This window comes from Heterodontus francisci, chromosome 30 (assembly GCF_036365525.1).
Source record: "Heterodontus francisci isolate sHetFra1 chromosome 30, sHetFra1.hap1, whole genome shotgun sequence".
NCBI classification, from domain to species: Eukaryota; Metazoa; Chordata; class Chondrichthyes; order Heterodontiformes; family Heterodontidae; genus Heterodontus; species Heterodontus francisci.
This window is the reverse complement of record NC_090400.1, coordinates 43,762,759-43,786,113: the sequence shown is the minus strand read 5'-3', so window position 1 is coordinate 43,786,113 and position 23,355 is coordinate 43,762,759. Positions and strand designations below refer to the sequence as shown.

At 41.6% G+C, this 23,355-nt stretch overlaps 1 protein-coding gene across 6 annotated transcripts in view; it reads right to left on the bottom strand.

The window, feature by feature from the left end:
* git1 (G protein-coupled receptor kinase interacting ArfGAP 1) overlaps positions 1-23,355 on the bottom strand; it is a 216,182-nt gene that overhangs the window by 21,134 nt on the left and 171,693 nt on the right. For 5 of the 6 annotated variants that reach the window (XM_068010450.1, XM_068010453.1, XM_068010451.1 and 2 more), the window contains 3 exons: positions 15,138-15,249; positions 10,953-11,104; positions 6,330-6,482 (listed from right to left, as the gene is read on the bottom strand). In XM_068010450.1, coding sequence (XP_067866551.1) covers positions 6,330-6,482; positions 10,953-11,104; positions 15,138-15,249 — 417 coding nt within the window. The remainder of the gene's footprint in view (positions 1-6,329; positions 6,483-10,952; positions 11,105-15,137; positions 15,250-23,355) is intronic. The other variant, XM_068010455.1, reaches the window with a different exon arrangement.

Genomic DNA, 23,355 nt, shown 5'->3' with positions numbered 1-23,355 from the left:
CCCACAACATCTTAAAATAGTAATTTACTATATATTAAGGACCCATCTTCCATGCATTTAAACATTTACTTTATTAAAAATTACTGACAAATACAAAATATAGGAGGGTGTAGAGGGCTAGGATTAAGTGCTTCAGACGTGACTAAATTATTTTATATTTCACATCCATATTCCCATCGCTAACAATGATTAACAAATATTCATGTGGTTTTGTAGAAATATATATTTATATCATTGCCATTTTTATTTGTCCAGTATAACACCCTAAATAGGCTAGGGTGCCTGAAACCATCTGAAGAAAGTGCAGGCAGCTTTAAGCAAAGCAAAAGTGTCAAAAAGTGCCATTTTACAAATTTATTTTTTAAATATTCATCCGTTTCCCTTTAATATCTATTATGCATTCGGTTTCTGTCATAGTTTCTGGTAAAAACTAACAAAAAAAACAGAATGCCCAAAAGAGTGCAGTGAAACAGACACAAAATAAATTATTAGACCTGAAATCTGATTACTGACTTGTTAATTTGTTAAGTCTATTTATAAAGGCTAACCACAGGAACATTCACACCTGAATTCGATGCTCATAATGTCTGTTTATTTGCCTGTTACACATGTTCTGCTGATGTTAAAGACTATTAAAACAATGTAAGACATTTAACATGTGTATAGTGACATAAATTAGAATGCTGTACAGTGGCGCAGTGGTTAGCACCGCAGCCTCACAGCTCCAGCGACCCAGGTTCAATTCTGGGTACTGCCTGTGTGGAGTTTGCAAGTTCTCCCTGTGTCTGCGTGGGTTTCCTCCGGGTGTTCCGGTTTCCTCCCACATGCCAAAGACTTGCAGGTTGATAGGTTAATTGGCCATTATAAAATTGCCCCTAGTATAGGTAGGTGGTAGGGAAATATAGGGACAGGTGTGGTAGGAATATGGAATTAGTGTAGGATTAGTATAAATGGGTGGTTGATGGTCAGCACAGACTCGGTGGGCCGAAGGGCCTGTTTCAGTGCTGTTTCTCTAAACTAAAACTAAAAATGCAGTTGGACACCCCAACAGAAGCAAGCAATTTGGTGTGAAACTAGGGCAAATTCAATCCCAAGTTACTGGCATAAGTAGCATGAGTGTTCTTGCCTAAATATTCTTTGCTGTTAAGTTGACTTACTAAATAGGACTAATATGTTAACGTGGCATAGTCCTGACCTAAATTTTAATTTTACAAAGTTTAGAGGTTGTGTGGCCAAATTCTCCAAAGTGAACATTAACTTTGAAGAATGATTTGAAAATCCATAGACCAATTATGCATTGCTTTGACAGAAGGTTTTAAGTTCCAAAATTGTAACATTGTTACTATTTAATAAAAATACTACCAAAGTCAAGTTAGTCTGTAGTGGTAACAGAAACTAACACTTAAAATGACTAGTGATATCCTTGGCGGACATAGAATGAAAGAATGGTTACAACACAGAAGGAGGCCATTCAGCCTGTCGTGTCCCTGCTGGCTCTTTGTGAGAGCAACTCAGCTAGTCCCACTCTCCCAACTTTTCCCTGTAGCCTTACAAATTTTCTCTTTTCAGTTAATTATCCAATTCCCTTTTGAAAACCATGATTGAATCTGCCTTGACCACACTCTCAAGCAGTGCATTTCAGATCCTAATCACTCATTGCATTAAAAAAGTTTTTCCTCACGCTGCCTCTGGGTCTTTCACCAATCACTTTAAATCAATGTCCCCCATTTTCGACCCTTCCACTAATGGGAACAGTTTCTCCCCATCTATTCTGTGAAGACCCGTCATGATTTTGAACACCTCTATCAAATCTCCTCTCAACTTTCTCTTCTCTAAGGAGAACAGTCCCAAATTCTCCAATCTATCCATGCAATTGAAGTCTCACCCCCGGAACCATTCTCTTAATCTTTTCTGCACCCCCTCCAATGCCTGCACATCCTTCCTAAAGTGTGGTGCCCAGAATTGAGCACTATACTCCAGCTGAGCTTGAACCAATGTTTTATTTATTTTTTTATTTAGAGATACAGCACTGAAACAGGCCCTTCGGCCCACCGAGTCTGTGCCGACCATCAATTACCCATTTACACTAATCCTACACTAATCCCACATCCCCACCTGTCCCTATATTCTCCTACCACCTATCTATACTAGGGGCAATTTATGATGGCCAATTTACCTATCAACCTGCAAGTCTTTTGGTGGTGGGAGGAAACCGGAGTACCCGGCGAAAACCCACGTAGACACAGGGAGAACTTGCAAACTCCACACAGGCAGTACCCAGAATTGAACCCGGGTCGCTGGAGCTGTGAGGCTGCGGTGCTAACCACTGCGCCACTGTGCTGCCTGGTTTACCATAACTTTTGAACGCTATGCCCTCACCATGTTTGCAAACCTAGTCATATGAAAAGACGTCAGGTGCACCGTTGCATTGTCATATCGCTGACTGCAAAGACAGCTACATTTTTGAAGCAGATATGGTGTGTTACCTGGTGGCCAAAATGCTGGCATGAGGGAGTACATTTTTGAATCAAACTGCTACACAAACTCAGTTTACTTTAAAAAAAAACATTCCATAATGATGTCAAAATATTCCTTTAAAGGTAATGTCATTATAATAAAAGCTGCAGTATGGCATTGTGCTATATCATCTGAAAGATCCAGCCCAGGCAGCAACTCAGGGATCAGCAGCGCTATATTGCTTCCAGTCCCTTAGCAGGGAACAACTAACCTGTCAAAATCAAAAACACAGACAACTATCCTTTATCTATTAGTAGACTTGTGCCAGTAAGATGATACAGTGCAGGAGACCAGGTTGCCTTCTTGTTACACAGTTTTGTCTTGTACAGAACACGGAGCCCTTCAGTCTATGACTTTAAGTATACCCTCTTGCACATGCGCATTGGTGCTTATATTTTACACTAAACAGGAGAACGAAGTGTGTGTTGCAAAGGTAACCTTGCTGGCATGAATGAAGGGAGGGGATTATTTTAACACATTTAATTCATATCAACTAGATGAGTTTAGCAAAAACTATTAAAAGCATGGCTAACTAATCTATAACATATACACAAAATAGATTCTCTTAAATGTTGAGGGCATGCTTTGAAAATAGTGGTGTGCTGGACTTTGATATAAAAAGTAAATTTGGCTCATCTTCCATAACAATGGACCTTAGCATTGCAAAATAAAAACTTGAACAAAGCTCATCATAAACAACTTCATTCTCCAACCAATGGAGATAGAAAAAAGTCCAGAGTCCTTCAAAGTTGACAAAGCCAGTACTGCCCTCTAAATTATCAGAAGGCACAAACTTCTGTGGGACCAATTTCCATAATTCCATAACAGTCTACCGGCTACAACTTAGTCACAGGCCTGTTAGATTTTCATCACAGCCTAGAAGCCTAGCTACAAACTAAAACATGCTGCATTTGGGTTGGAAAGTTGGCAACAGCACAAAACAAACCAAAAACAACAACAGCACAAAGGCAATATTCTCATGACTATTAGGCTACAGCAATTCTGTCTTTAAAAAAAAAACTTTGATGGCAAAGTTTTGAAGGCCAAATTTCTTTTTGTCATTAACTTTACCAGTGATGAAACTCTAATCTTAATTGATTGAGGGCACATAGATCTATTTTGGAAAAGTCTTTGTTCATAGAAGGTATTTCTTTAAGAAAGGCAACTAAGATTTCCTACTCCCACTAGCCTCCACATCCGAAGGAGCATCCTCCGCCATTTCTGCCACGTCCAGCGTGATGACACTACCAAATGCATCTTCCCCTCCCGTCAGCATTCTGAAGGGATCGTTCCCTCCGCGACACTCCTCCATTACCCCCACCACCTCGCCCCCTTCCCACGGCACCTTCTCCTGCAATGGCAGGAAGTGTAATACCTGCCCATTTACCTCCTCGCTCCTTACTGTCTAAGGTCCCAAACACTCCTTTCAGGTGAAGAAACGATTTACTTGTACTTCTTTCAATTTAGTATTCTGTATTCGCTGCTCACAATGTGGTCTCCTCGAACCTGGGGAGACCAAACGCAGATTGGGTGACCGCTTTGCAGAACACCTCCGCTCAGTCTGAAAGCATGACCCCGAGTTTCCGGTTGCTGGCCATTTCAACACACCCCCCTGCTCTCATGTCCACATCTCTGTCCTGGGATTGCTGCAGTGTTCCAGTGAACATCAACACAAGCTCGAGGAACAGCATCTTATTTACCAATTAGGCACACTACAGCATGCCGGACTGAACACTGAGTTCAATCATTTCAGAGCATGACGGGTCCCCCTTTTTATTTTGAGTTATTTTTTTCTTTATTTGTTTATTTTATTTTAGTTTGTTTACTTTGCTTCTACTGTGCCTACCCACTGTTTTTTTCATGTTTGTTCTTGGTTTTTCGGTCTATTGACACCCTCTCTGCACTAATGCTCTGTCTTTCAACACATGATTAACATACAGTTTGCCTTTGCTCCATGACCTTCTGGTCAGTAATTCTGTGACCTTATCTTATCAATACCTTCTCTTTGGTTACCTCTTGCTCCACCCCCACTTGCTTAAAACCTATTGCATTTCCAATATTTGCCAGTTCTGATGAAGAGTCACTGACTTGAAACATTAACTCTGCTGCTCTCTCCACAAATGCTGCCAGACCTGCTGAGTATTTCCAGCATTTCTTGTTTTTATTTCAGATTTCCAGCATCTGCAGCATTTTGCTTTTATATTAAGATTTCCTACTGATACTCTAACATAAACCAGGAAAGCAAGCTATCAAGTCACTAATTTTCACGCTTCATAATGAAAGGCAATAATTAGATGAACACTTTCTTTAATTTAATTTTGGAAACTGGTCTGCCAGCACCAGACTCTAATTGTTTAGAATTTAAAATGCCCATTACTTAAATGTGTAGAGAGCTGCCACAGCTGGAAAAGGCACAACTTTGCTGGCCAAGTAATATCTGCTTCAGTTTCACATCAAGCACTTCCTATTAACTTCAAACAGTGTGAAAATTATAGGACCAAAATGGAGTAAATGATGTCAACAGGAAAATATCCAAAGGACTAGCAGCATGCATTGGCTTTAAATTTAACAGGCTCACATGCAAGGTGCTGATGACATGTCCAGATGGCAACAAAACTAATGCATCTGGCATTAATGGGGCATGGTAAAAGGACCAGGGCAGAGAGATAGAAAAAGAGAATCAAATGTGTGGGGCAAGCGAGGACGAGGGGAGATCCCGCAAAAACGAGAATAATCTGCAGGTGCTGGCAGTAGGTGAAGCTCAAGTAGCTTATGTTCATGCTCAAAGGGCCTGAAGCATAGTTTTTCCTTTTGATCATCAACTCTGATGTATGGCGAGAGCTGTCGGCTACATTATCCAGGCAGAGAAAGCACAAGTTGCTGCAGCCTCAAGTGTTGGGGGGGGGGGGGGAAAGAGAACCAGTAACTTAGTTTCTGGAAACTGATCTTGTTCGCATGAACTTAATACCAAAGTGGGTGGGATCCTCTAATTGGAGGAAGCAGCTCAGACAGAGTAAGACAAAATAAAAGAGGGCAGCTCAAACTTAATGCAAGCAAGTGCTGCATGTAGAATGGAAAAATAACCACCTCGCACACATATGCTATGAATTATGTCGAAATAGCTAAAGATGAAGTGGAAAGAGAGAGGACTTTTAGTAGACCTGGTACTGAATACGTCTAACCAATGGAAAGCAGCAAATAACAAAGTCAATATAATGCCAGATCAATTAAACGCAAGTCAGAAGAAGTCAGGATCAAACTGCAAGTTAGACCATGCCTTCAGTACAATGTCGAGTGCTGGTCACCAAGACACAAGATGCTGCAATCGACAATCCTTTTCTTAGCATGAAAGCACTGGTAAGATTACTAATACACAAGGTTAAAGGCTACTTGTGTAGAATTACTGAAGAAAAAAATGCACTTTCAAAATTAATTTGACATACTTTTTTCTGGAAATAAGACTGATGAAAAGATATCAAACTATCATATGTAAACTGATGAAAACTTACATAAAATATCAACTTATCAGTTCTTGATGCCAATCAACCTGCTGTGGATTTGAAATCTTCTGTTTTTATTTAGTTTTCTTTTTACCTTTATTGTAAATGATTTGATGGCACTATCCCAAAAACAATTGGCTCTTCAATACATCCAAAAGCAAAAATGCAGAATCAAACCGTTCGCACTTGGGAGTGCAAATTAAAAAATAATCGACGTAAAATTTTTAAAAATCTGCCAAGGCATTCTCTCAAGTCATCAACAAAATGTAACCACTCCTTTGGCTACTAGAATTCTTATTTGCATTCACTCACCTGCATTTGAAGTCTGCGCAGTTCCTCACTTAGATTGTTATTTACTTTCATTAGCTGCTGAACCTTGGCCTCAGATGCAGCCAAAGCTTTTTTCACCTCCAAATATTCCTGCAGCGTTATAGGGCCATCTGATAAGTCGGATGAATCCATGCTCTAAATATTAAAAAAGAAATATTTTGTTTTAAATTGAACAGCCAGAATACTCAAGCAACTTAGGGCTTTTTACATCACTAAAACATGGCTGTAAATGTACCTGAGCCATCGCTGAAGCAGGCATAAACACACATTGGCAGGAGAGAAAGAATAATTGCCATCTCAATTCACAATACTTTTCTACTTGCCTCCTCTTGTGCTGATCCCCTGCCTTTCTTACTCATTTTCTGTCCCCCTCCTAGTTCATGGAGACTTGTTTCCTCTCTATTTCTGCCCATACACTTCATGGAGGCATCTCAATACTTGATCAGCCACACAAGATTGCTGACATCATTTTGTGGTGCTGGGTTTTTGGGGAATCCGAGGCAGCTGCATACAATGGGTGCAAAATTCCTGACCCAACAATACTATTTGTTAATGGCAGGCATGTGGCCCATATTTAATGGCTTACAATCCAGATGTGGGCTGTGGCCCACCATTTGAGTAGCCCAGCTGTAAAGCAGTTAATGGAATGGGAGCTAGCAGTGATATTTTCCACAGGCAATGTAGTACAGGTAATCTCAATGAACAAATGTCATTCAGAAGATAAGATGCATGGTGGTACATTGAACATGCTCGTTCTACAGTCTCATTAAGCTCCATCTTCCTTCAAAGGAGCATCTTTCAATAATGCATCAGTTTAAATTTCTAGCACTTAGAAGCAACTACTCTTTAGAGTCTCTTGTTTAAAAAAATGTTCACAAAGGGTGAAAATCACTATTTGTGAAGCTTAGAACAATAATCAGTTCCTTGAGATTTAAAAATATTTTTTCCAAATTTCCTCCTGCGGTTTGCTGGAATCTTAGAAGGTCAGACTGTACTCTCAAGCTGAGAAGTGCAGTTCAAATTCATAAAACCAAATTTCCACTGAAGATGGTACTATCAATCATGATCAAAGCAACCATATCACTGTGCTAAGATCATGAAACCCACAACAAAACTACTTTTAAACAAAACACAAGGTTTTTGTTTCTGTTATAGCAAGTTTTAAAACACAAGGCAGTACCCGTCCATAATTTCTCAATGTAATCCCTACTAACAGGATTTTCACAATGCTGGGCAGATTGCTCTAGAGCAGCGGTTCCCAAACTGTGCTACATGTACACCTGGGGATAAGAGACACATCTGTGGGGGTTACACAGCAGAAAGTGTAATAGCGCCAGCTCCTGTTGCATGTCCCCTGCGTTTGCACACTCTCCTGTGAGCATGGTCTCTCTTTTGCTCTCTCTTCTCTTACAGCATGTGATTTTTCAGTAAGGTGAAGCCTCTTGATCTCACAGGAGGGCTCCGAAGTCCCAGGAGGTACCAAAAGCTGTGGTACCTCTTATGGTACCAAAAGTACCATAAGATTGCTGTGACATCATGCCCTGAGGCTGCTTTTTAAATAACCCAGTTGCAGTGGAAACTTCTAAGCCACGTGTACAATTTCAGACACGGTTTCTGACAGCAGGGACTGGGGTGGGAGGGGCAGTTGATGTTTGTTTTGGTTGGGGAAGAGGGCGGGGTGATAACTGGTGCTAATTGTGGGGCTAGGTATAAGCGGTGTTTGTTGGAGGGGCTGCAAAAGGTTTTACTACTGTTTGCCACTACTTACTTGTGTGAAAGTGGATTTTCACCACTTACCGGAATGAAGTGAAATTACTGTCAGCATCTTCGTATAGGAAACAACTTCCAACTCAAATCACTTATCACTACCAATATTATGCACCATTGCTCAAACAAAGCTCATCTATCACATTAATGATAAGCAGTACTATTAAACCATTAAGTTGTATATATGTATATTGTAATTGTACATTTTGTACAATGCATTGGGAATTAAAAGGATTATATTAAACCTGGGTGCTGGCAGCAGTACACAGGGAGCTGATAGATCTGGAAGGGAGTACACAAAATAAAGTTTGAGAACCATGGTTCGAGTGATAAAAGGTACTGTACAGAACAACATGGTCTAATCATACTTGTGACAAACAGAATTAGCTGTAATTGATTGCATATGAAATTCATGCCACGTTATAGCCTGCCACTTGAAAGCTTCCCTCCTACATGCTTGCTGTTAAACATATATCACAAATACGCAGCTGAATGACTGGGTAGTTTAGCACATCAGAACTCTTTCTGGGAATGGGCCAAATCAGCTTATATAGGTGGGACATGAGCTCTCTCTTTTAAATGATTAACTATAAGAGAATTTGGGGACAATCTCGATTCAGCTACAAGTGACCAAAAGCCTATAAAGCATAAAAGGGATTTAAAAGCTGCCATTAAGTTTTCTTCAAGCAAAGAAAATATCTACAGGGGAAGCACAAATATGTGCATGTAGTACAGCTAAAATGTAATGACAGCACCTAGGTGTCGTGACAAGAAGCTATTGTGAGGCAAGTGTTATTTAGTACCTATCAACTAGAATATGCAAGCACCAAAACAATTAAAAATATGCACCAAGCCCTTGTAATCATGCTCAATATAGGAGCAATGAAAGGCAGCACTGTTTTGCATCTGTTTCTTAATCTCTAATTTAGACCTTGGCTGCACACCAGACTACAAAAATGACACTTAAAAAAACACAAGTGTGGTTAAGACTTAAACTAGTCTTTTGTGACTGGCAAGCTTAATGGTATTTCCTGTCATTCTACAAGATTTTTGACACATGGCAGAAGTATGTTGCAACATACATGCACTCTTTATTCTGGGATCAATTTAAAGACTTGAAGTTTTCAACAGAAGATTTACATTTTTGATCTATTCAATGAACACCACAGCACAATAAAAATAAATGATCAGGTTGTAGCAGCGCTGAAAGCAACAGCCCCTCTGATGTTACAATGGTGTCGCCGTTGGTGAAATGTTCTTGAGTCTACACATCAATATTTTGGTGGGGAGCGGAGGGTCAGAGGGCGATGGAGTTTGAAATTGAAGTGGGACTCACTTATACATGCACCACAATCCGATTAATGATTATTCTAAGTTTTTAGCATGAAAATTAATTCAAAGTATCAGTTAATCTAGGAAACTGATTCTAATTTGGAAACTTCTGTTTTGTTTAAAACTAGTCAACTGGAGACAAAAAGTTATGCTACCAGTACTCAGATAGCCATTAACCTGCTTACTTGCCTTCACCTACAACACAAAGTACAGCAATTCCACTGGGGAACCTGCCACTGCACCTTAACTGCTATTGCTGATTTTATAACAGAAGAGAATGTTTGATGGAAAATAAAATCTCAAAGATTTCTAATAGATATGCAGTGATTAATATTATTAATAATAATTTCTATGAAAGAATCCATTGCATTTTCTTTAGATATTCAAGATCAAAAGGTTTGAGGCAATATGCAGTTGAACACATGTTGGTCCAAATCACCGTTCATGCCAATTTTGTTTTTATAAACAAGATATATCAATAAACTTGTGGGACTATGAAGATTGAGCAGGGGAATGGGACTGACTGAATGGCTCCATGGAGAATCAATGGGCTGAATGGCCACCTTTTGTTCCTTAGATGACTCTAAAATGACTAAAAAAAGACTCAAATATAAACTTAGCTCCAGGAGATCTGCAACTCATCTAAATAATGCAAATTTAAGATGTACATTTGAGGAATAAATGTCCTACATTCTGAAAATGTAATTAATAAGTTGTGCAAAGATATGCACTAAATCTAACAAATAATCTTTCAAATCGCATATAAGAATATAACTGAAGGCTGAAAATTAAGACAGGCATGACCCAAACATTTATTTTAAATTTCTATCAACATAAAATAATCTAAGTTGCATTAGTTTGCCAACAGTTAGTTCCAATGTAAACAGAATGTAGAGTCTGTGCCAACATTTAAGTTGCTGTACAATATAGGAAACTAATCAGAGTTATGTAACAAAATGAGATATTCATTACATCCATATAAAACTTCTCAAAAAAATTTAAAACTTCTTGACAAGAAAAAGATGAGGCTTCAAAAATTATGAATCACTGACTGACCCAACAGCCATATTCATATAATTATTGATCATCTCCCTTGGTTTTCCCCGACTATCTAATTCAAAGCATGTGTTACAAGAGAGCATACTGATGTAGAACATAGCAGTATCAATGAGGTAATTTATAGTGGAAGACATAGGTTTGCACAGATTCCCCATATGATCTTATCTCCCATCAAGAGAAAAGAGTGAATAAACATTGGAAGACTAGTCACCTTAATAACTAGCTGCAACAGCAAACATATGCAAACTGGTTTCCAGTTCATCCTCTGAAAAGTAACGAGCATGGAGACACTTTGGGAATAGAAGTAACTAAAATACGTTGCTGCTGTTGCTGTTTCTTGCTTGTGAACAAACTAGATGTAGAAAAAGCAATTTCTAACTTCAAGCCCTCCGTTAACTTGGCCCATTTAAAATCATGCAAGCTGCCAACTGGAGATCTCACTCTCACCTTAGCTCGGTTGTTTCTGGCTGATGAAGCGTTTCGGTGTAACTCAGCGTCTGTGTCCTCATCAGAAGCTACACTATCGTAATCATGCTGATCATCACCAAAGTCACTGTCGGGACGATCATTTTGATTCCGCAGAAGATAGTCAATATTTTCTGGATGAAAAGAAGGGAGCTTAGGCTTGCCATTACAGCATTATTTATTTTGCTTGGCTTTAAGGGGTTAAGTTAATAATGACACACAGATGGATATAAGAAAAGTTGGCATTGTACTACGGTAGGTGCTGAGCAGACACTTCCCACAGGCAGAATGGGAAAATTTGTCAGCCCAGCCACTCCAGTCACTGTATTTCCAAGCAATCCATTACATACAGGTCCAGCAACACGTCAGCAAATCTCACATCTGGGGAATGTTTTAGTGAATCTAAAATGTACACAGGATGCAAGATTCGGATAGTTTCTAGTAGTCTTCTGAAAGAATCCAGGGAAGTAAGAGTAATAAAACTCAAGTCTGGTGAGAAATGATAGTTGCTTTAAAACAAAATACTGGATATGCCATTGAGTATATGTGAAGATTTTTAAAATATAAAATAAACCCTTTCTGAACAAAGGCTGCACACTACAAAATGGTGAATCATTTTATTTGTTAAAACTATTTTGAACAGAAATTGTGTAAAAGTTAGAAACAGTATGTTAAAGAAAGCTACATAAAAATCTCTAACAGGTGAATACTATTAAATCTGGACAATCTTTGGCCAAAAGCAGTGTCAGTGGACTGATTTATTCGTTTGATTCATGATCATTGCACACACTTCAGTTTTTTGGGTGGCATGGAGGAAGAGTTACTTTCAATACAAAGTACTTTCCCTCAGCACCTTCTTTGGCCTCCTTGTCTCGAGAGACAATGGGTAAGCGCCTGGAGGTGGTCAGTGGTTTGTGAAGCAGCGCCTGGAGTGGCTATAAAGGCCAATTCGAGAGTGACAGACTCTTCCACAGGCGCTGCAGATAAAATTGGTTGTCGGGGCTGTTACACAGTTGGCTCTCCTCTTGCGCTTCTGTCTTTTTTCCTGCCAACTGCGACGTCTCTTCGACTCGCCACACTTTAGCCCCGCCTTTATAGCTGTCCGCCAGCTCTAGCGATCACTGGTAACTGACTCCCACGACTTGCGATCAATGTCACAGGACTTCATGTCGCGTTTGCAGACATCTTTAAAGCGGAGACATGGACGGCCGGTGGGTATGATACCAGTGACGAGCTCGCTGTACAATGCGTCCTTGGGGATCCTGCCATCTTCCATGCAGCTCACATGGCCAAGCCATCTCAAGCGCCGCTGGCTCAGTAGGGTGTATATGCTGGGGATGTTGGCCGCCTCGAGGACCTCTGTGTTGGAGATACGGTCCTGCCACCTAACGCCAAGGATTCTCCGGAGGCAGCGAAGATGGAATGAATTGAGACATCGCTCTTGGCTGACATACGTTGTCTAGGCCTCGCTGCCGTAGAGCAGGGTACCGAGAACACAGGCTTGATACACTTGGACTTGTGTTCCATGTCAGCACCTAAAACATCTTTAAAAGTGAATTTCTCCATTTTCTTCAAAGTTTTTCTCAGGGTGTGATAAGGATGTATTTATTGCCTATTTCTAGATGCTCTGAGGTGGTGGTGGAATAGCTGCCTTCTGGAACTGCTGCAGTCCTTGTGACAGTGGGGCTCCCACAATGCTGTTTGGGAGAGAATTCCAAGATTTTGACCCAGGAACAGTGATATATGTCCAAATCAGAATGGTCTACAACTTGGGGAGGAACAAATTTCCATGACATTGCTGCTCTTGTTTTTCTCAGTGGTTGAGGTTGCGGCTGGGAAACAGGGTTATAAGATGCTGCTAAAGTAAAATAGAGGATGCTGCAACGCATCATTTAGATAGCACATGTTCAAGCTACAATGAGTCAGTGGTGGAGGGTGGAATATAGAATCTAATGGCAGGGGTGTCCATCAAGCATACTGCACTCTTCTGGATGGCATTGACCTTTGAGTGTTGTTGCTGCACCTGTTTAGGCAATTGGGGAGTATCCCATCAAACTCCTAACATGACCAGCGAAAAAGCTTTAGAGGGCTCAGAAGGTGAGCCACTCAGAGTACCTAGGCTCTGTCTTGCCAAGGTGTTGATACGCAGGTCCAGTTAAGCTTCTTGCTAACTGTGACTCTGAAGATGTGAGGGGGCACAGTAGTGGAGTGTCACTGGAGGTCAAGTGGTGACAGTTTGTTTCTTATTGAGAAAGACACAAGAGTTCTGATGAAAGGTCACAGACCTGAAACGTTAACTCTGTTTCTCTCTCCACAGACACTGCCAGACCTGCTGAGTATTTCCAGCACTTTGTTTTTATTACATTCTTCATGTATATTGTCAGCCAGGGTATTACAAATGGTCTCGTATGCTTGGCCTTTGGAAGAGTTAGTTTGAGGGGTAGGGAGGGGGAGAGATGTGGCAGCTGAGGTATGGGGTGGTGGTTGGGGAGGGAGGGGGTGGTGAAAGTCTTGAAATAAGTTATTGTTCCCATTTTTGATTATCTAGAGTAGCACGGCTAGATGCACTGAAATAACAGCAAAATACTGCAGATGCTGGAAATCTGAAACAAAACAATAAGTGCTGAAAATACTCAGCAGGTCTGGCAGCATGTGTGGAGAGAGAAGCAAAGTTAACATTTCAGCTCTGATGAAAGGTCACAGACCTGAAACATTAACTTTGCTTCTCTTTCCACACATGCTGCCAGACCTGCTGAGTATTTCCAGCACTTTTTGTTTTTACTACTGCTGGATGCACTTGCAAAGATTTCTAGAAAGGTCAGGATCTAGCAGCACCTCTCCTCTCTGATGTTCCGAAAAGCCTGCTGACACAGCATGAGGCAACACCTTCATAAATAAGAGAAAGAAGGGATAGAATTGAGCAGACTGTTCCAGACACCACTTCTCCAGCTGTGAAATATCATAAGAAGCAACCTAGACATCAACATGCATCAGTCTGGAATGAAATGGAATATGCAGCCAAATATTTGTCTGTAGTTTCTCTTTTGTTAAGACGTATTGGTTGAGATGTTCTCCGAACCCAGTTTTCTAATCAATGACGAATATTAGCCAGTAAACAAATTCAAACACTACATATTATATAAACAAAATAGCACACAATGAGAAACTCTTACAGATCACTGATGTGTGATCTTGTGGAATAAAAATTGCTTCAACATGTTGAGTTTCCAACTTTTCAAAATGCAGTCTTTTTTGCATGAAAATATGCTGATCATGAACTTCATGAATGTCTCCCACTGATTACAAATTCTTGGCCTAGTACTCAAAGGTTCTCATTTTTGCTGCATTTCATTGTATACCACTGAGCTCCGAATCTTAGATGAATCACTGTGGAAAAGCACCATGTGGGGAAGAGAAGGAATAGTGTCACCCTCAGGGTACTTGCTTAAAATAGGATTTTCAGTGGTGATGCCAAGCATCATTTGTCCACTGTATCTGCCCTTTGAGAGTGGGAGACCAAAATCATGAGGTGGGAGAAAATTAAACTCCCTTAAAAATTAGTTTAAATTTAGCATGAATATGCAATATCAATGACGTTTAGACTCCTTAATGTCTAATATGTCTAAACATTTCTGAACTGTCATACTTAAATTTAAACATTACATTAGTTCTACTGGACTGGGGGGTGTGAGGAGAATGCCACTATGTGACCACTAGGGGGCTCAAGGGATTCTCAACCACTAATTTGGCAAATGCTTCCCCACAGCACCCCTTAATGATATTCCGGAGATTGGAAGTGTGCCACGTAAAAGAGTGCGAATCAGTGTCCAACTGCACTACAATGCAATCTGAAATGATTTTAAACTGATTATGCTTAAGGCTGTAAAAACAAATGATGAACAAACATTTGAAGATACTGGAATTGCAGCAGAAATACCGAACAAGTTGTATCATTCTAAGCTGGTTAGCACTGGCACCTTCACAAAAATGGAAAGGACAAAATGGGAAAGTTAAGTGCCACTAATAACAAACTTTAATATCCCTATTTTTGTGTTACATTGTGTAATTATTGAGAGCATAAAATCTAGTGATCGAACATTATACAGATTTATAAAGTTCTAAAAAAATTTTTTTTTAAAACTTGAAAGTTTAAAAAAAGTTACTTACCTATTGGGCTACCTAGTGTCTTTCCATGCTGCCTTCTCTTTGCATCACTAAGAATGTCAATAATCAGGGTTGCAAACTCCCGGGCATTAAACCTGGCAAGTTTTTGCCGTCCCTGAAAAGAATAATATTGTAGATTGTGAATTTATCAATGACTACCTGTGAGGTTTTGCCAGACTATTAACAAGAGGTCTTTCTTTGTCAAAAGTCCTTCGGTTTGAATTGAAGACAGAGGTTTTCTTCTCTGCGAATGTTTTTCTCTTGTCCCTCGTCTGGCCACAGTCTGCTGACCCACTTTCAAATAGTTTTTAAACCACACAGCCAAAGTAACCAATGATCACTAGGATCACTTGAACCCAGCTGGGGAAATATGCAAGGCGTGCCAGCAACTAAGCCAATCAAAAGACACTGAACTTTGAGATTTCAAAGCAGGAAAAAAAAACAAAAATTCGACAGAAACCACAGGGCCAGAACACACCAAGGAATAAACTGTTCATTGTTAAAAATAGATCAGATTTTTCCTGATTTACAGCGTACAAGCATAAACATAGGAATGTGGGCTGAAAGGGGAACGCAGAGCCACTATAATCCTCCACAGCTTTTGCTGACCTGCTGCTATTCATTATGTCAATGCAATTCCAATCAGAACAGTAATGGGACTATTTCTCCTTGTATCAAAATCTTTAAAAAAAAAATGACCTCAGTTTTAAAACATCTTTGCAGATACTGGATGAAAAGCATTCTCCACATTCTAATGTAGCAGTGCTTCATTTTGTACAGATGAGCTGCATAGAAGCATGCAAAATGTAATTGCATCTGGTAGAAACAAGTTTTTAAAAAAATGCACAAATAAAGTGACACACACAAAAGGCAAGTAGAATAATATTGTTATCTTAATCAATTTAAGGCGACAGAGCTGCCTGTGATGTGGAATTAGGCAAGGCTGATCATATAGCTGCAGAGACCAACTCCAACATGGTACATTCAAAATGTGCATGATAAAGCAATTACAATAGCTGGAGTTACCTGATACAATAGGGATAATATTCTAATGTTGTATTTTTACTGCAACTATCAGGCTCAGACACACATGCAAAATACAATCTTCAGCTGTCAGATCCAGGTTCTACTGCCAGTTCACCTCATACTGATTCCAACAAAGAGCAATGCTATGTGAGCGCTTGAATACGTGCAGAGCTCTGCAGCCTAGCTAGCTAAAGTTTACTGTCGAGAGTGTGGGCAGGAATATTCACTTTCTCACATCAAAAGTATTGAAAAATAAGTGCCCAGGACCATCTGAAAATTTCTAAAATGTAGTTTAAAGTTATACTCATTCGGTACAAAATCAAAATGGCAACTATCTTTCCACTGTGGGATCTCGAATAGTCATTTTTGAGCATGCAGGAGTCAGTGACCACCTGAATTCCAAGCTGCACAACTGTTTTCGGGTGATGGGAACCTGGAACCACTCTGCCTCAACAACTACTTGCACTTTTTTTTTTAAAATACAGAGAAATCGCCCAAGGTAATCAGAAAAAAATGGACATAGAGTCTAAGGTAGAGATAAGAGGGCGTAACCAAAAGGTTGATCAAGAAGGAGGGTTCTAAGGAAGGTGTTAAAGGAGAAGAGGGAGGTCGAAAGGCAGAAGGGTTTAAGGAAACAAATGCAAAAGTGTGGGGCCTAACCAGTTGAAGGCACAACCACCAAATGATGGAATTTACAAAGATAGTTGGGGAGGACTGTGGGTGATGGTGGTGAAGACATGAAGGGATTTAAAGCTGAGGATGAGAATTTTATATTGTGATGTTGGGGACGAGGAGCTAATGTAAGTAAGTCAGGACTGGAGTGGGTGATGGGTAAGTGGCATTTGATGTGGAATACAATATAGGCAGCAGAGTGGAGGATGAACTGAGGTTTACAGAGGGTGGAGGGATGGGAGGCTGCCAGGAGAATATTGGGATTGTCACAACCTGGAGGTGGCAAAAGCATGGATTAGGGTTGCATTAGGAGATAAGCTGAGACAGAGACAGGAGCTTGTGACATACAAACATACGAATAAGGAGCAGTAGTAGGCTATTCGGCCCCTCTAGCCTGCTCCACCATTCAATAAAATCATGGCTGATCTGTTTGTGTCTCTAATTCCAAACTCCCATCTATCCCCGATAACCTTTGATTCCCTTGCCCAACAAGAATTTATCTATCTCCGCCTTAAAAATATTCAATGACCCCGCCTCTACCACCTGAGGCAGAGTTCCAAAATTGCATAACCCTCTGTGAATAAAAATTCTAATTTCTGTCCTAAAAGGGTGACCCCCAATTTCAAAACAGTGCCCCCTAGTTCTGTTCTCACTCACAAGAGGAAACATCCTTTCCACATCCACCTTGTCAAGACCGTTCCGGATCTTATAAACTTCAATCAAATCTCACTCACTCTTCTAAACTCCAGTCAAAACAAGCCCAGTCTGTCCAACCTTTCCTCATAAGACAACCCGCTCATTCCAGGTATCAATCTAGTAAACCTCCTCTGAACCGCCTCCAACGCATTTACATGCTTCCTTAAATAAGGAGACCAAAACTGCACACAGTATTCGAGATGCCCTGTATAAGTGAAGCATAACATCCTTACTTTTATTTTCAATTCCTCTTGTAATAACGGATAGCATTCCATTAGCCTTCTTTATTACTTATACCTGCATACTAACTTTTAGTGACTCATGCACTAGAACACCTAGATCCCTCTGCACCTCTGAATTCTGCATTCGTTCTCCGTTTAATACTCAGCTTTTTTATTCTTCTTACCAAAGTGAACAACTTCACATTTTCCCACATTATACTCCATCTGCCAGATTTTTGACCACTCAACCTATCTATAATTGGTCTGCAACATCCCTATGTCCTCTTCACAACATACTTTCCTACCTATCTTTGTCTCATCTGCAAATTTAGCTACCATGTCATTGCTCCCCTCATCTAAGTCATTGAAATAAATTGTAATAAGTTGAGGCCCCAGCACAGACCCCTGTGATAATCCACTCGTCAGAACTTGACATTACAAAAGGTAGAAGTAGGCGGTCGTTAACACCGATAGGATTTGGGGTCACGTGCAGTACGGGACACCAAGATTGCAAGCAGTCTGGGTCAGCCTGAGACAATGGTCAGGGACAGGGTTGGAATTGGTAGCAAAGGGACATTTGATGTAGGAGGCTAAGATGTGGTCTTCAGACTTCTCAATGGTTAAATGGAGGAAATTGGGGATCATCCATGATTGGATGTCTGACAAACAGTCTGACAGCACAGAGGTAGTGGAGGGGTTGAGTCAGGTAATGGAGAGGTAAAGCCAGGTGCCGTCAGCGCATACAGGTAATGGAGAGGGGGTGGAAGAGCAGCCATTGCTGGAAATGCTGTGGCTATGAAACAAATGAGGACAGCACTCCTGAGATAGACACCGCAGGAGGAAGATGATGTGACTGACCTAATCAAAAACTGCCAAGTAGTTGGAGGATGAGGTGAGAAAATGCACCATAAAGAATGTAATTTATGACTTTGGTTTGTGCTGATTCAATGTTGCAATAGGGCTGGAAACTTATTGGAGAGGTTCAAAGACGGGTTTGGATTTGGGAGATGGCAACACATTTAAGGACTTGAGAGGAAAGGATAGTGTGCAAAGACAGAGGTGTTGAAGACAGGCATTTTTGAGGAGGGTGGTGATGACAGCAGTTTTGAAAGGGAGGGAGAAACAGCACTTGGGGAGAGGGAGGTCTAGGGAAGGTAAGTTGTTGGTCAGGAGTCTCATCAAAATGTGGTCAAAGGAGGTGGTGGGCTTCAGAGACAAAATAAGCATGGAGAAAAACTCAGGTTCAGGGCAAGAGTGGGAAGGTGCCTGAGGGGATGTTTGGCTTGCTGGGCAAGTTGAAGGGGCAGTGGAAGCTACAGGGCCAGCTGAACAGATGGTCTCAATTTCAGTGACAAATGTCATCCAAGAGCTCCTCACATTTGTTGGATGGAAGGGTAGGTAGAGTAGGTAAGAGGGTTGGTAATGCAGAAAGGAAGCCAGAGACTAACTTTGTTATCCAGGATAATCCTGGAATAGTGGGTAATTTTGACAGAAGAAAATGAGACCCAACCTGGATGGCTAAATCAGTTGCGTGTCAAATGCACTACAATTTCCTTCCCTAGGATTTGATGAGCGAAGATGATCAGCTGATAGTACTTTAGACAAAGAACAAAGAAAATTACAGCACAGGAACAGGCCCTTCGGCCCTCCAAGCCTGCGCCGATCCAGATCCTCTATCTAAACATGTCGCCTATTTTCTAAGGGTCTGTATCTCTTTGCTTCCTGCCCATTCATGTATCTGTCTAGATACATCTTAAAAGACGCTATCGTGCTCGCATCTACCACCTCCGCTGGCAACGCGTTCCAGGCACCCACCACCCTCTGCGTAAAGAAATTTCCACGCATATCCCCCCTAAACTTTTCCCCTCTCACTTTGAACTCGTGAGTCCTAGTATTTGAATCCCCCACTCTGGGAAAAAGCTTCTTGGTATCCACCCTGTCGATACCTCTCATGATTTTGTACACCTCAATCAGGTCCCCCCTCAACCTCCGCCTTTCTAATGAAAATAATCCTAATCTACTCAACCTCTCTTCATAGCTGGCGCCCTCCATACCAGGCAACATCCTGGTGAACCTCCTCTGCACCCTCTCCAAAGCATCCACATCCTTTTGGTAATGTGGCGACCAGAACTGCACACAGTATTCCAAATGTGGCCGAACCAAAGTCCTATACAACTGTAACATGACCTGCCAACTCTTGTACTCAATACCCTGTCCGATGAAGGAAAGCATGCCGTATGCCTTCTTGACCACTCTATTGACCTGCGTTGCCACCTTCAGGGAACAATGGACCTGAACACCCAAATCTCTCTGGACATCAATTTTCCCCAGGACTTTTCCATTTACTGTATAGTTCACTCTTGAATTGGATCTTCCAAAATGCATCACCTCGCATTTGCCCTGATTGAACTCCATCTGCCATTTCTCTGCCCAACTTTCCAATCTATCTATATTCTGCTGTATTCTCTGACAGTCCCCTTCACTATCTGCTACTCCACCGATCTTAGTGTCGTCTGCAAACTTGCTAATCAGTCCACCTATACTTTCCTCCAAATCATTTATGTATATCACAAACAACAGTGGTCCCAGCACGGATCCCTGTGGAACACCACTGGTCACACGTCTCCATTTTGAGAAACTCCCTTCCACTGCTACTCTCTGTCTCCTGTTGCCCAGCCAGTTCTTTATCCATCTAGCTAGTACACCCTGGATCCCATGCGACTTCACTTTCTCCAACAGCCTACCATGGGGAACCTTATCAAACGCCTTACTGAAGTCCATGTATATGACATCTACAGCCCTTCCCTCATCAATCAACTTTGTCACTTCCTCAAAGAATTCTATTAAGTTGGTAAGACATGACCTTCCCTGCACAAAACCATGTTGCCTATAACTGTTAAGCCCATTTTCTTCCAAATGGGAATAGATCCTATCCCTCAGTATCTTCTCCAGCAGCTTCCCTACCACTGACGTCAGGCTCACCGGTCTATAATTACCTGGATTATCCCTGCTACCCTTCTTAAACAAGGGGCCAACATTAGCAATTCTCCAGTCCTCCGAGACCTCACTCGTGTTGAAGGATGCTGCAAAGATATCTGTTAAGGCCCCAGCTATTTCCTCTCTCGCTTCCCTCAGTAACCTGGGATAGATCTCATCCGGACCTGGGGATTTGTCCACCTTAATGCCTTTTAGAATACCCAACACTTCCTCCCTCCTTACAGAAGATCCTGACAGAACCTCCATTGCCTTTAAAACTTTTCTTATATTTATTCTTGGGATGTGTCACTGGCAAAGTCAGCACTTCCTGCCCATCCATAACTGCCCTTCAGAAGGTAGTGGTGACCCACTGTCTTGAACCACTATAGTACATGGCATGTAGGTACACGCACAGTGCTGTTAGGGAGGGAGTTCCAGGATTTTGACTCAGCGACAGTGAAAATGAAGTCAGGGTTTGTCTAAAATAAAAGCAAAATACTGCGGATGCTGGAAATCTGAAACAAAAACAAGAAATGCTGGAATCACTCAGCAGGTCTGGCAGCATCTGTGGAAAGAGAAGCAGAGTTAACGTTTCGGGTCAGTGACCCTTCTTTGGAACTGACAAATATTAGAAAAGTCACAGATTATAAGCAAGTGAGGTGGGGGTGGGGCAAGAAATAACAAAGGAGAAGGTGTAGATTGGACCAGGCCACATAGCTGACCAAAACGTCACGGAGCAAAGGCAAACAATGTTAATGGTGTGTTGAAAGACAAAGCATTAGTACAGATTAGGTGTAAATACACTGAATATTGAACAGCAGCAAGTGCAAACCTGAAAAAAAACCTGAAAAAAACAGTGGGTAAGCAAACTGAACAAACATATGACCTCCTTTTTCCTCAACCGAGGATTTCCCCCCACTGTGGTTGACAGGGCCCTCAACCGTGTCCGACCCATTCCCTGCACCTCTACCCTCACCCCTTCCCCTCCCTCCCAGAACCGTGACAGGGTTCCCCTTGTCCTCACTTTTCATCCCACCAGCCTCCATATCCAAAGGATCATCCTCCGCCATTTTCGCCACCTCCAGCGTGATGCCACTACCAGTCGCATCTCCCCCTCCATTCCAGTCAGCATTCCGAAGGGATCGTTCCCTCCGCGACACCCTGGTCCACTCCTCCATTACCACCACCACCTCGTCCCCGTCCCAGGGCACCTTCCCCTGCAATCGCAGGAGGTGTAATACCTGCCCATTTACCTCCTCTCTCCTCACTATCCCAGGCCCCAAACACTACTTTCAGGTGAAGCAGCGATTTACTTGTACTTCTTTCAATGTAGTATACTGTATTCGCTGCTCACAGTGTGGTCTCCTCTACATTGGGGAGACCAAGCGCAGACTGGGTGACCGCTTTGCGGAACATCTCCGCTCAGTCCGCAAGCAGGACCCTGAGCTTCCAGTTGCTTGCCATTTCAACACTCCCCCCTGCTCTCATGCTCACATCTCTGTCCTGGGATTGCTGCAGTGTTCCAGTGAACATCAACGCAAGCTTGAGGAACAGCATCTCATCTACCGATTAGGCACACTACAGCCTGCTGGACTGAACATTGAGTTCAATAATTTCAGAGCATGACAGCCCCCCACTTTACTTACATTTTTAGTTATTTTTTCTTCCTTTTTTTACATTCTTTTTTACATTTTTTACCATCTTTTTTTGCACTTATTTCATTTCATCTTAGTTTGTTCAGTTTGCTTACCCACTGTTCTTTTCAGGTTTTTTTTCAGGTTTGCACTTGCTGCTGTTCAATATTCAGTGTATTTACACCTAATCTGTACTAATGCTTCGTCTTTCAACACACCATTAACATATTGTTTGCCTTTGCTCCGTGACGTTTTGGTCAGCTATGTGGCCTGGTCCAATCTGCACCTTCTCCTTTGTTATCTCTTGCCCCACCCCCACCTCACTTGCTTATAATCTGTGACTTTTCTAATATTTGTCAGTTCCGAAGAAGGGTCACTAACCCGAAACGTTAACTCTGCTTCTCTTTCCACAGATGCTGCCAGACCTGCTGAGTGATTCCAGCATTTCTTGTTTTTGTTTCAGGGTTTGTCTAACTTGGAGGGGAACTTGCAGGTGGTGGTGTTCCCATGCATCTGCGGCCTTTGTCCTTCTAGGTCGTAGCTTTGGAAGATTCTGTCGAAGGAGGCTTGGCAAGTTGCTGCAGTATATCTTGTAGATGGTACACTGTTGCCACTGTGTGCTGGTGGTGTTGGGAGTGAATGTTTAAGGTGGTAGCTGGGGTGCCAGTCAAGCAGACTGCTTTGTCCTGGAGGATGTCAAGCTTCAAGTGTTGTTGGAGCTGCACTCATCTAGGCAAGTGAAGAGTATTCCATCGCACTCCTGGCTTGTGCCTTGCAGATAGTAAACAGGCTCTAAGGAGTCAGGAGGTGAGTTACTCCCTACAGAATTTCCAGCCTCAGGCTTGCTCTTGTAGCCACAATATTTATATGTCTGGTCTAATTAAGTTTCGGGTCAATGATAACCCCCAGGATATTGATAGTGGGGAATTCAGCGATGGTATGCCATTGAATGTCATGGGGAGATGGCTAGATTTCCTCTTGTTGGAGATGTTTAGT